Source organism: Poecilia mexicana, unplaced genomic scaffold, assembly GCF_051168715.1.
Source record: "Poecilia mexicana isolate PSO_F unplaced genomic scaffold, ASM5116871v1 scaffold_12, whole genome shotgun sequence".
Classification (NCBI taxonomy): Eukaryota; Metazoa; Chordata; class Actinopteri; order Cyprinodontiformes; family Poeciliidae; genus Poecilia; species Poecilia mexicana.
In genome coordinates this window covers 24,842,457-24,856,551 of record NW_028263381.1, presented here as the reverse complement: position 1 = coordinate 24,856,551, position 14,095 = coordinate 24,842,457, and the positions used below count along the sequence as shown (strand labels likewise).

General features: G+C 43.5%; 1 protein-coding gene across 1 annotated transcript in view; it reads right to left on the bottom strand.

The window, feature by feature from the left end:
* The window catches only part of LOC148156259 (uncharacterized), an 18,028-nt gene extending 3,933 nt beyond the window's left edge, over positions 1-14,095 (bottom strand). Inside the window, exons 1-4 of the mRNA XM_088011380.1 lie at positions 14,022-14,095; positions 13,736-13,837; positions 13,110-13,358; positions 11,766-11,939 (exon numbers count right to left, since the gene is read on the bottom strand). Coding sequence (XP_087867506.1) covers positions 11,766-11,939; positions 13,110-13,358; positions 13,736-13,837; positions 14,022-14,095 — 599 coding nt within the window. The remainder of the gene's footprint in view (positions 1-11,765; positions 11,940-13,109; positions 13,359-13,735; positions 13,838-14,021) is intronic.

The window sequence follows — 14,095 nt, the reverse complement described above, 5'->3', positions numbered from 1 at the left end:
TAGATATACATGTGTTGTCATGGTTTCAAAGTGTATTTAAAGCAGGTCTGGCTGCAGCTGAAGTAAGCTACAACACACGCCCGTGTAAAACTCACTTAACCGCTAAATCAGGACGCCATACAACTGTTAATAACAAAGTGTATGACGATCTACGTCATGATTCTATGTTGCTAGCATACATGCAGTGAGTACCATGCCAACGCATGCGCCTTAAGAAGTTCGACCGTCAGTGGAGTTGTCAGTTGCTGACAACTCCACTGTCAGCAACAAGTTATGACGAAAATAAGTCATTAAATTGTTTATAATATGACATAATATGATAACTAGATAGATATACATGCGTTGTCATGGTTTCAAAGTGTATTTAAAGCAGGTCTGGCTGCAGCTGGATGCCATACAACTGTTAATAACTGTTAATAATGATCTACGTCATGATTCTATGTTGCTGATTAAATAAAATCATATGGTAATGACAGCGTATGCATGTCTGAGCTAAACGTACGACTATCTGACAACGTATGCTGATCCGACAGAACACCGTGAGTTTGTGCTAAGCATATGACGATCTGACCTGACAGAACACCCGTTCTTTGTTCTTGTAATGCTCTGTGTGCACTGCATCATTATTTTATTTAATTATGTACGTTGATATTTAAATTAACAAATAACTAAAACACAAGAAAGAAAGGGCATGCACTCTTTGATTGTTTTTGTTCAAAGTGGCAGCTGTAATGTCTGCCATGGTGTCAGACTACCTGGCTTCATGTACTGGGATAGAGTGAAAACAGACACGATGAGCGCCTTCTGTTTGGTTACTTCTTGCTTGTTGCTCCTTGGTCAGTGTTGGTAGTTGAGCGTTATTTACCGTCAGGGCATTGCCTCAATTGCTATGTTTAATGGTGCAGAGAGTGGTGGTTTCTTACATGAGCAATATGGGCAAATGCCCAGGGTGTTATGTTTTTAGGGATGGCACGAGACCATCACACATTTTAGCACAGAAATGGAATATTTAATATTGGTAAAATGTATTAAGTATTTAATATCTAGGTGTTTTTTATGGGAATATGGATCTTTCAGATTATTTTGAGAAGCAATTTCGATCATATTTTACATTTTATTGTATCATGTAGCGTGGACCGCTGGTCTTGGTCTTGACTCGGTCTCGACTTTCATCGGTCTTGGTCTTGACTTGGTCTCGGACCCTAAAAGTCTTGGTCTTGTCTCGGTCTCGATACACTCTGGTCTTGGTCTTGTCTTGGTCTCGGGTTAGGTGGTCTTGAACACAACACTGATAATGCATTTTGTCAAAATGAAACAAACGCTGTAAAATCATGAAGGTTAGGTTTTGCTGAAAATAATGATACCAAACAAGGAAATGAAAATTGTTTTATGGTGGAAATATAAGGTAAATTCAAAATTAGACCAAAACGGCCATTTAGACCCCTGACTCCAAAGGGTTAACAAATGCCATGATCAATCGCAGAGAAAGGTGACTACTGGGCTGTTCATCATCCGCCGCGCTGCTGTGAGAAGTAGAAGAAGTAATGACGTCACGCATCGAGACGTCCTCCATACGTTGCTAGCTTGTTAAATACTTCTGTGAAACACAGAACAAGAGCGAAGCCAAGTGGAAAAAAACTACATTTTGTCAATCCCTCATCATGTCTTTGTCAAAGCCAAACCCTGCAGCGAAGAGAAAGATAGGTGATGAGCACAGACAAGATAAGGAAAGGTGGGAGATGCAGTATTTCTTTGTTGAACACAGGGACATCCCAACATGCCTTATTTGCGCTGAAAGAGTTGGAGTGCACAAGAAATACAACCTGAAACGTAATTATTCAGCTAAACATGCTGAGGAATATGCTAAATACCAGGGGGATGAGAGAGCCAACCGGGTTGCCAGTGAACAGAGAGAAGAGCTCGTGTGTCTGTGTGAGTTTTGATCGAAATGATTATAGTGATGGTTGTATGTATTTTTGATTTTGTCTGGAGCCACCTAGTGGTGTGATGAGTGACTGCATGCAACGGGTCCGTCAGGCACTCTCGCGGCTTCCTCCACCAGAATTCTGAGGAGTGCTGGTGGAGGTAGGTGCGAGAGAGGCAGCTCTTCACTTCTTTTTTTATCACTTCTTTTTTTTTTTACTTAGGGTCATATTTTTCTAGTTCAACTATTAACAAGGTACTGTAAGAATATTTAACATTTATAAATATAATTTGTAAAGTTTTCTTGTGGTTGGGCTGGAGAAATGTGACCCTATGAGTGGGAGCTGCGCCGGTTGGTGTTCGTGGCTGACCACTCAGTCACGGCGCTAACTGTGTCTTTTGTTTTTCAGCCTGTTGGACCACTTGGCTGCGGTCAATCACATTGTGAGGAGTTTTTCATCTTTTGTTGTGCTAGGTGGGTTCAGACAGTGAATTTGTTGTTATATATAAAAATGTTTGAGTATTTTGACTGTTAATTGATGTAGCAGTTGTCTGTTATTTTACTGTTTATTGCTGTTGATGTTATTTTTGATTGATTCATTGAATAAGAATGTTTTGTTTTGGTTTTGAAAGTTTGTTAACCGTTGTAAGTGTTGTTTAAAATATACGATCACATCTTAAAAAAAAAAAAAGAAATAAAGAATTCTGAGGAGCGCTGGTGGAGCCTGTCGGACCACTTGGGTGCAGTCAATCACATTGTGAGGAGTTTTTCATCTTTTGTTGTGCTAGGTGACCAACAACACAATCAAAAGAGTTACACTGGTGCCTTGACTCTGTGATTCCTGATCAGCTTGATGCTGTTCGCCCGGGTTGCCTCTTGGGTACTACTCTTGGTTACCTCTCCAAGACGTGTCAAGACACCTGAGCCACAAGGTTAAAGGACTGAAGGCAGAATATTGGCTTCATTGCCAATAAGTGACTGATTTTTTTTTATTTGAGCCTGTTTTATTTTCAGTCTTCCATTTTGAAATGGCAGAGAAATTCCAACCAAATGTTAAAAATGTGAACAGTCAACCCTCCTTTGGGAGAGGCAGAGGTGTAATGGGTCTCACTTTTCAGTCAGGTGTGGCAGTTGGGTCAGACTTTTGTGCCTCAACCATGTTACCTGCAAGTAATAGGCCTCAGGGATTAGCTTTCTATCCAGCTGAGACACCTATAGGGCAGATGTCGTTTGGGGGCCCGAGCCACTCTACATCTACTGGCCATGACTTACACTTATTAACCTGTCTGTCACGAGAGGACCCAAATTTGGGTCCTCTCGTGACAGGGGTGTCAAACTCCAGTCCTCAAGGGCCTCTGTCCTGCAACTTTTAGATGTGCCTCTGCTGCACCACACCTGAAAAGAATAATTAGGTCATTAGCAAGGCTCAGGAGAACCGATCTACACAGGGAGGAGGTAATTAAGCCATTTCATTCCACTGTTTTTTACCTGTGGCACATCTAAATACTGCAGGACAGCGGCCCTTGAGGACTGGAGTTTGAGACCCCTGTCATTGTGAATGACAACCTGAGACCAACAGGTTAAGTGACATCATTTATCAGTTAGGTTCACAGATTGGAGAGTCCATTGCAAATAAACTTTGTTCTTCTGGTGTTGCTAGGGAAAAAGAAACCCAAAATGCCTCCTGTTTGAAACAAGATGGTGCCCATATTGAAGACACTTCTGTCTTTGATAGTCAAAAATGCAACATCATCGTAACATCAGAAACAGCACCTCCAATTTTTAGAGGTGAAAACACTGACAAATATACTGTTACTGAGTGGGTTGAAATGATGAGAGGTTACCTTAGAAGGCAGAACTATGATAGTTCCACTCAAGCAGAGGAGATTATGGGGAGGCTAATGGGCAGAGCCAGAGATGTGGTTAAGATTGGTCTTAAAAGTAACCCTGGTTTAAATGCTACATGCTCCCTAGATGTGATTTATAACATGCTGATACAATACTTCAGTCACACATCCTCCTGCCTGCCGCTGCAAGACTTCTACTCCACACTGCCATTTCAAAAAGAGGATGCGTTTGACTATTGGATTCGGCTCAATAAAGCTGCAGATATGGCTGAAGAAGGTTTAAAGCGTCAAGGAAAACAAACTGATAATAGGAGCAGTGAAATTGCTAAAATGTTTGTAAAACACTGCCCTGATTCAGAACTGGCTTCAGTATTTAAGTACAAGCAAATACATGAATGGACCTCAAAAGACATCCAGGAGAGGCTAGATGAGCACCAGAGAGAGTGTGTGTCCAGGATCAAAATACCAATCCACAAACCATCTGCAACCCCACTGTTCTGCTATGACACACACATTGAATCCCAAGTCCCTGGTGGTGCACAAAGATCAAATAATGTTTTGTGCTCTTACAATGTACAACCTGCCTCTGAGGCGCCACCAAATTCATGTTCCCCTGTGACGGTACAGAACCAGCAGCTGGCCGCTACATTAGATTCCCCTTCTCCACAGTCTTACCTCCCTGTCCTGCAACCTGCAAAGCAGCACTGCCAGTTCTCACAAGTGCAGTGTCAACCTTTTGCTCCAGTCCCACAAAGTCAGCAGCTCAGTCTCCCACAAGAAGGAGCCATGCTTGGAGAGATGATGTCTATGCTCAGGCAGGTCCTTGATAAAGTTCAGGTTGGTGGCCAGGTATCATCTGCTCGTCACAACCGCACATGGGGTCGAGCCAGACCTGTTATAAACTGTCGCATATGCAATGATGACAAGCACACGACAGAAGCTCACTGCCGTTCAGACCGCCTTTGTTTCACATGTTTCAGTCCTGACCACACAAGGCGGTCTTGCCCAAACAGAGCTGTCCCAACAGACAATGTGCAGGGAAACTAAGCGACCTATGCCCGGAGGGAGGCCGCATGGGTCAAAGTGATTCCTCCCACATATTTGATGCTGCTGAACTGTATCAAAATATTCAAAGACTAAATGAGTCTGAAAATATAATTATACAAGACACACAAAAAGTCAAGAAAAGTGACAGTTTATTCTACACAAATGTCAAAGTTAATGAGAAATTAATTCTTGGTGCCATGCTAGATAGTGGTTCAATGGCATGCTCATTGAGCGACGTAGTCACTGATTAACGCCGGTGTTGTAATCTCTCACCAGGAGGCCACTGACATTGTATTTGTAGGATGTGGTGGTTCCAGAGTAAGACCGACTTCAATAGTAGATCTGAACATGGAGATCTATGGATGCCAGTTGTCAGTCCCCACCTTTGTGGTGAAAAACCAACAGACTGATCTGCTTCTGGGCTCCAATGTCATCAGGCGACTGTTACATCTATTAAAGAAAGACTCCTCTAACTGGGCAGCAGTTTCCACACCTCGCAAAGGTCTCCCAGAACTCGAGGAGTTCCTCTCCCTTCTTGCTGGCCTGGACCGTTGGTCTGGAGAGAATGTCCCAGACAAAGTTGGCACGGTGAGATGTAACACAGCTGTTACACTGGAAGCTGGCACTGAGTATCTTGTATGGGGCAAACTTCCCAAGGGCACAAAGTTGTCACCTGGTTTGACTGTGATGTCTGAGCCTACATCGTCACATTCCGCTCCCCGTGGCATTTTGGTGGCGAGAGCTGTAATACCGCTCTGGGGAGACGGGTTAGTCCCTCTCAAGATTTTAAATGCTTCCAGTGGTCCTGTCACCATACGCAAGAACGCTAGACTGGCTGATATATACACCTGCCTTGCTATGGAGGACCTAGATATACAAGATGTAACATGCTCATATCAAACCACCTCTGTCAAACACACTAATGTTGATTATGCAATAGAAAACAATGACAATATACAGGAAAAACTGAGAAGTGCTGGTCTAGGGGATCTGGACCTACAGTCTTGTGATGTGTCAGATGATTGGCGGAGAAAGCTGGCAGATCTGGTGATCAGTTATGAGGATGTCTTCTCTCGCCACCACTTAGACTGTGGAGAAGCAAAAGAATTTATACACAGGATCCGGCTCACTGATGAAAGACCGTTTTGGCTGCCCTATATCCACCGCGTGCCTCCTGCTGAGTATCAGAAGCTCCGTCAAGTCCTGAATGAGATGGAGGAGAAAGAAATTATACGAAAATCGACAAGTGAATTTGCCTCACCTCTTGTTCTCGTTTGGAAAAATAACGGTGACTTACGGATTTGCACAGACTTCAGATGGCTCAACAGACGGACCCTGAAGGATGCTCATCCCCTACCATATAAGGCTGACTGCTTGGCTGCCTTGGGAGGAAACATGTTCTTCAGCACAATGGACCTCACGTCTGGCTTTTACAACATGCCACTCCATGAAGATGACCGTAAATATTCCGCCTTTACGACACCCATGGGGTTGTATGAATACAACAGACTTCCCCAAGGCCTGTGCAACAGCCCAGCCAGTTTTATGAGGATGATGACCTCAATATTCGGTGACCAGAACTTTCTCAGCCTGCTATGTTACCTCGATGATTTGCTGGTGTTTGGACCATCTGAGGAAGTAGCTCTCGAGAGGTTGGAGATGGTGTTTGGTCGTCTCCGTTACCATAACCTCAAACTGGCTCCAAAGAAATGCTGGTTGCTGAGAAGATCTGTGAAGTTTCTTGGTCACATAATTGACAAGTCTGGTGTTTCTACAGATCCTTCTAAAGTAGAGTCCATCAGCAACATGCTCACTACAGATCTCATGGAGCCAGATGGTATCACTCCATCTCATTCCCGCATTCGATCATTTCTCGGCATGGTCAACTACTACCAACATTTCATTCCAAACTATTCTGCAATTGCCAGACCACTGTTTGACCTACTGGCTGGTGCAAAACAGAAACGCAAACCAAAGATACTCACCAAGCGAAAACTCCAGTTGCGCAAATTGACTCCAGCTGATTGGACAGACGAGCATCTCTCTGCATTCATGGAGCTTAAAGCAGCTTTGGTTAACTCCGTAATTCTGGCCCACCCAGACTTTAACCGCCCATTTGTCCTGTCTACTGATGCATCGCTAGATGGTTTGGGTGCAGTCCTCTCACAAGTTCAGGAGGGTGAAAGTGTGGCTCGTCCAATAGCATGTGCTAGCAAGTCTCTCACACGTGCTCAAAAGAAATATCCAGCCCACCGTCTCGAGTTTTTAGCGCTGAAATGGTCGGTGTGCGACAAATTTAGCCACTGGCTAAAAGGGCATGTATTTACAGTGTGGACAGACAACAACCCACTCACCCACATTCTCACAAAGCCACGTCTGGACACCTGTGAACAGCGATGGGTGGCAAAGCTGGCTTCTTACGTCTTTGATATTAAATATATTCCTGGCTCTAAAAATGTGGTGGCAGATGCCTTAAGTCGCCATCCCTTCGTCAAATCTGCTGTGGGAAGGAGACTGTTGCAGAGTCCATACAGCCAGCTACTTAATGAGGCCCTCCTTGTTTCACCTGGTTCAGTACAGGAGACTTTCAGACAGTCAAATGTCAAAGACCAGGACTCCAACATGTTGCACTCACCTGACAGCACAAAATTTCAGTCCTTCACAAAAGAGGATGTTCATGCTCTTCTTGAGACACAGAGTGCATGGGAGTCTGCTGTTAGAGTACGAGCTGTTGACACCCTTGAACATCTGCCCCAACTGATCCTCCCATCTCAAGATGATCAACCTATGTTTGCAGAAAATGTATTGAGAGAAAAACAGCATAACGATCCTGTGTTATCAAGAGTGTTACATTATGTTGACCGTGGCCATCGTCCGTCAAGAAGAGAAAGATCAAATGAACAAACAATGGTCATTAAGTACCTCAAACACTGGGAGAAGTTTGTTGTGTCCAATGACATCCTCTATAGACTATCTAAAGACCAAGTTTCCCGTAAGAGACGCTACCAGTTCGTGGTCCCCGATTCCCTCAAGTCTGACGTTCTCAAAGGGATTCACGACAACGCTGGTCATCAAGGGCAGTTCAGAAGTTTGGCTATTGCTCATCAGAGGTTCTTCTGGCCCCATATTGACCGTGATATCAAAGAGTATGTTCGTCAGTGTCCCAGATGTGTCGTCGCAAAGTCCCCTGATCCAGATGGTCGAGCACCTCTTGAGAGTATAAAAACATCTGCACCACTGGAGATTGTGCGTATAGACTTTTGGACCACGGAGGATTCTAACAACAGATCCATTGATGTACTGGTTGTAACTGACCATTTTACACGGCTCACTCAGGCCTTTCCTTGCCGTGACCAATCTGCAAAACAAGTGGCAAGGCAGCTTTGGGACAAGTACTTTTGCATCTATGGTTTCCCTGAGAGAATCCATTCTGACCAAGGTCCATCCTTTGAAAGTCAGCTCATAAGCGAACTGTTGAAAGTTCCTGGTGTGAGAAAATCCCATACGACCCCCTACCATCCAATGGGTAATGGCAGCGTGGAACGTTTCAACAGAACCCTGGGAAACATGATAAGAGCACTTGCACCAGATGCAAAACAGAATTGGCCAAAACAACTTCAGACATTGACCTTCATGTACAACTGCACAGTCCATGAAACCACAGGCTATGCCCCTTTTTATCTGATGTATGGGAGAGTGCCACGCCTCCCTGTTGATGTGCTTTTCAAGAACATCCTCCAAGATCCTGAAATTTGTGGACAAGTATGTACTGTCCCTGACTAAAGATCTTCAAGAAGAAGCTCAAAATCATGCTAACAAGGAACAAGATCGACAGGCTGGTCTCTACAATCGCCATACTAAAGGGAAATCTATTGGGGTCGGCGACCGTGTTTTAGTATCAAACAAGCGTGAAAGAGGCAAACGCAAAACTGCTGACCGCTGGGAGTCTACAGTGTACACCGTTGTGGGCATGAACCCTACAACTCACACATACCAAATAAAACACCCCACCACCGGTCAAGTTCGAGTTGTGCATCCTAACCTCTTGATGCTAGTGAACTTCTTGCCTGTTGATACATCCGGTGAGCCTGTCGACTCTGCTGCCGTCACACCTGAAAGCTCTGACATTAACACTATTTCAGATGCCCTGGGATCAGTCATACAGGAAAATGATTCAAAAATCAGAACACAAGAATGGGTCAGCTCCCTATCTGATAAGCCCCATGATGTTATCCCGTGAATAACTTTGTTGGAGACGTTGTCTCTACAGCACAGGCAGACGGGGGATCTCCATTGGTCCCTAGTGAGATGGACTGTGACAATAATTCCTCAGATGCTTCAGTTGACACACAGAGTTTTTGTCCACACACTTCACTAGTTGCTCAGTCTGTTACTGACACTGAGCCTGACACTACTTACACAGTTAGAACCCGTGTTGGTAGAATAGTCAAGCCTGTCAATAGACTGATCCAGGTGATGACCAACATGGCTGCTAATGATGAGGCCAGTCAGCTTTTTGACAGGGTTTCTAACTCAGTGTTTCAAATGTTCCAGCAAAGACATTTATAGTAATAGGTTATTTTCTAATCTGATTTTTCCTTGTCCTGAGTTTTGTTTTGTTTTTGTAGTGTATATTACCATTGTTGGTACAGTTCCAGGGTTAGGGACTGACCTCTTTTAGTTTTGGGCATGGATTATGTGGGATGTAGACTGCATCCTGCTTCCAGGAGCTGGCAAGGAATAAGGCGCCATTTTCTTGCCACTTCATCCTTTGTAAAGGATACTACTTCAGTTGGACCTTGTATATTCATGACAGCCAATTCATGTGATTTATTTATTCATTTATTTTCCATTATGGTGATAATTATACACTTTAATCATTTTGGTCAAAATTCAGCAGGGGTGAGTGTAACAGAGAGAAGAGCTCGTGTGTCTGTGTGAGTTTTGATCGAAATGATTATAGTGATGGTTGTATGTATTTTTGATTTTGTTTGGAGCCACCTAGTGGTGTGATGAGTGACTGCATGCAACTGGTCCGTCAGGCACTCTCGCGGCTTCCTCCACCAGAATTCTGAGGAGCGCTGGTGGAGGTAGGTGCGAGAGAGGCAGCTCTTCACTTCTTTTTTTTATCACTTCTTTTTTTTACTTAGGGTCATATTTTTCTAGTTCAACTATTAACAAGGTAGTGTAAGAATATTTAACATTTATAAATATAATTTGTAAAGTTTTCTTGTGGTTGGGCTGGAGAAATGTGACCCTATGAGTGGGAGCTGCACCGGTTGGTGTTCGTGGCTGACCACTCAGTCACGGCGCTAACTGTGTCTTTTATTTTTCAGCCTGTTGGACCACTTGGCTGCGGTCAATCACATTGTGAGGAGTTTTTCATCTTTTGTTGTGCTAGGTGGGTTCAGACAGTGAATTTGTTGTTATATATAAAAATGTTTGAGTGTTTTGACTGTTAATTGATGTAGCAGTTGTCTGTTATTTTACTGTTTATTGCTGTTGATGTTATTTTTGATTGATTCATTGAATAAGAATGTTTTTTTTTAATATTTGTTAACCGTTGTAAGTGTTGTTTAAACTATACGATCACATCTTAAAAAAAAAAAAAAAAAAAAAGAAATAAAGAATTCTGAGGAGCGCTGGTGGAGCCTGTTGGACCACTTGGCTGCAGTCAATCACATTGTGAGGAGTTTTTCATCTTTTGTTGTGCTAGGTGACCAACAACACAATCAGAAGAGTTACACCAGGCTTAAAACATGTCTAGTGAGGCAACAATATTTTTTCAAGAAAGCAACCAAAGAGAATACTTCATCAGTCGAATGTAACTATAAGGTTAGTGAGATGATTGCTAATGCAGGAAAAGCATTCACAGAGGGAGAGTTTGTAAAAAATCCATATTACAGGCTGCAAGTATAGTTTGTCCAGAAGAGAAAAGTCAGTTCGGCAACATCAGCCTTTCTGCCAACGCAGTAGCAGAGCGCATTTCTGACCTGTCAAGTGACATTTATCATCAACTGTGTGAGAAAGCCAGATGTTTTCATGTATATTCAGTTGCTCTTGATGAGAGTGCAGACATAACGGACACTGCTCAGCTCACAATTTATGTCCGTGGTGTTGATTGCAATTTTGAAGTGACAAAGGAGTTGCTCAGAGTAATTCCAATGCATGGGCAGACCACTGCTCATGAAATATTTTTCCAGCTGTGTGATCCCATTGAGAATGCTGGTTTGCCATGGGATAGGTTTGTTGGAATAACAACCGACAGAGCACCATCTATGACTCCAGCCGGCCTTCCTGCCGGCCCTCCGGGAGGAAAAATGGACTGGTGGCACTTGTTCAGAGAGGAGGAGGGTGTAGAAGAGGCCACTGCTCTGTACTGCATTATTCATCAGCAGGCCCTTTGCAGCAAATGCCTGAAGTGTGACAATGTGATGTCTGCTGTAGTGAAATGCATCAACCACATCAGATCCAGGGGCTTGAAGCACAGAAGGTTACATACTTTTTTAGAGGAAATGGTGTCAGAATATGAAGATCTGCTCTATTTCACCGAGGTACGTTGGCTCAGCAGGAGAAATGTTATGTATTATATTTGGCCCCCTGCTGCTCTGACTATCATGTCCTTGTGGTTTCAGTAGACTGGTTGGTTTCCCAGGTTCATTCAGCAACATATGAAAGATTAATACAGTTTAAATGGGCTGCAGTTTGCAAAGTTACAAAGAAAAAATTGACAGCAGTACTTTGAGTAATGTAGCCTGTCATGAGATAGAAAGAGATTCAGAATGTCAAGTCATATTTTTATCATGTTATTAATTCATTTATAAATGTCATAGCTCTAAAGTAAATATGAATTATCAAAATATATATTTATCTTCATACTAAATGTTTCCCATTCAGTCTGATTTGACTGCAGACCTTCTCTGCTCCTGCAGCAGGTTCCTCCATACCTGAGAGCTTCCAGTCTCCAGTCTGGATCCTTCAGTCCAGCCGACAGCAGCTTCACTCCTGAGTCTCCTGGATGATTGTAGCTCAGGTCCAACTCTTTCAGATGGTAGGGGTTAAAGGTCAGAGCTGAGGCCAGAGAAGCACAGCCTTCCTCTGAGACCAAACAGCCTGATAAGCTGCAGACACACAATTCATCACATGATGAGAAGATGAGAACATTGAGGTAGAGCCCAAGGTCTGAACTGGACAATTTCATGAGTGGTAGTAGTCTGTATTTTCACATGTGTCATATATGATTTTACAGGAGCCAAGCCCACATAAGCTTATAAGACACCATAGAACATATACAAATAGACAGACATAAATATTATTTTTTCATAGCGTGGTGGTTTGAGGTGGTGAGGAGAGACGCTGAGACCCAGGTTATGATGAATAAAGTGATGTTTAATGACGGAAGCTCAACAGTCCAATACAGGCGGCACGGCGGAGAAGTTAGCACGCAGCTAATTACCGGTAGCACTGATACACTAAAAACTGGAAACTAGAGCTGATGCTATCCAGGACTTAGAAGTTCTACTGGAGCGTCAAACAAGGAGTGACATACACACGACGTTAGACCTCAGACAAGGACCCGACAAGAGACAGAGACAACCGGTGGACATAAATACACACGGGGTAATCAAGGGAAAGAGACACACCTGGGAGACTATCAACGGGGAACAATCAACGGGGAAGACGCAGAGACAGAGACTCACAGGGAAAAGGATAACAATAAGCACAGAAACAACTCAAAAATAAACACACAGAAACACGGATCATGACATCTTTAAACAAAAAGCATCCTCTTTCTAAGGTGGCAGGCCTTCAAGATAAACTGTGCTAAATAAAACAAAGAATACTTAAATAATGCATTTTATCCTCATAAGAAGAAAACACTCAACTTGCTATTAACATGAAATGATAATAAAACTGTTTAATTTTGTATGTAATAAAAATCAACATTTGTCATTTGTAGGATGGATGAGAAATTCTAACAGCTATTTGGAGGAAGGATAAGCAATAATGCTCCTTTGTGCACCTAGGACACAGCAATCCATCAAGTGTTGAGAGTTTCACCATCAGTGGAAGCCTGACCACTGCTTTTCTAATTATTTCTCTTCTTGGCTCTTTCAGCCTATAGTAAATTCAACTAGTCATGTTTATGTGTTGAGACTTAGCATGGTTTGCCATGTCACAGTAAGATATCTGTTAATATTATAATCTGTTACTGAAATAATAATTACATAATCTCTTGACAGCAGATAATGGACAGAAATCTGGTTTCACCAGGAATGAGAACATTTTACCTGAGAGTTTCCAGGTTGCAGTTTGGACTCTTCAGTCCGGCAGAGAGAAGCTTCACTCCTGAATCCTGCAGGTTGTTGTTACTCAGGTCCAGTTCTCTGAGACTGGAGGACTGGGAGCTGAGAACTGAGGACAGAGCTTCACAGCTTCTCTCTGAGAGGTTACAGTCACTCAGTCTGAGGAGACAGGGAGGAAAATATGGTATTAATCGATCAAATGTCCAGTCAACAACTGTCTTCTTGGAAAGAGTCCTGAGGAATCACATGCAGAAAAAGAATCCCAAAACATGCCCACCTCACTGGGACGATAATGAACCCCTCCAGTGGGTGAAAGGCAGCCAGGCTAACCCTATAAAACCTAATCAAGGTTTTTGGAGATGACCAGGAGGCTGCTGCACATATGGCCTCCAGAGTGACCCAGTCATAGCGACCCATGATGCACTAATGCTCCTGGTGGAATGGGACTGCACACCAGCAAGAGGTTGGTGGGCTTGTAGAAAGTATGCTTGTTTCACCACATCCACAATCCAACGTACAAGACGCTGTCTGGAAAGGGCCTGCCCCTTCTGGGGCCCCGCATAGCAAACAAACAGATTATCAGACTGCCACAGAGAAGCTGTGAGTCTGACATATGCTTCCAGTGCCCGAACAGGGCAGAGAGGCTCATCAGGCCCATCTGCATCAAAGCCAGCAAGCTGGAGGGGCACAGAGTGGCTCGCAGATGAGGCCACCTTAGGAAGAAATGCCACGTCAGGCCAAAGAGTAACGCCAGAACCAGTGGGGTTCCAAAGGCAACAGGACTCGTGAACAGACAATGCATGTAGTTCACCCACCTGCTTCGCCGAAGCCATGGCAAGGAGAAGAGCAGTTTTTTTGTTTGTTTGTTTTTTTTTTTTACAAATGCTCAAGGCTAACCTCTGCCAAGGGCTCAAATGGGGGAGATCGCAGCGAAGTGAGGATGAGAGAGAGTTTCCACACAGGTACGACAT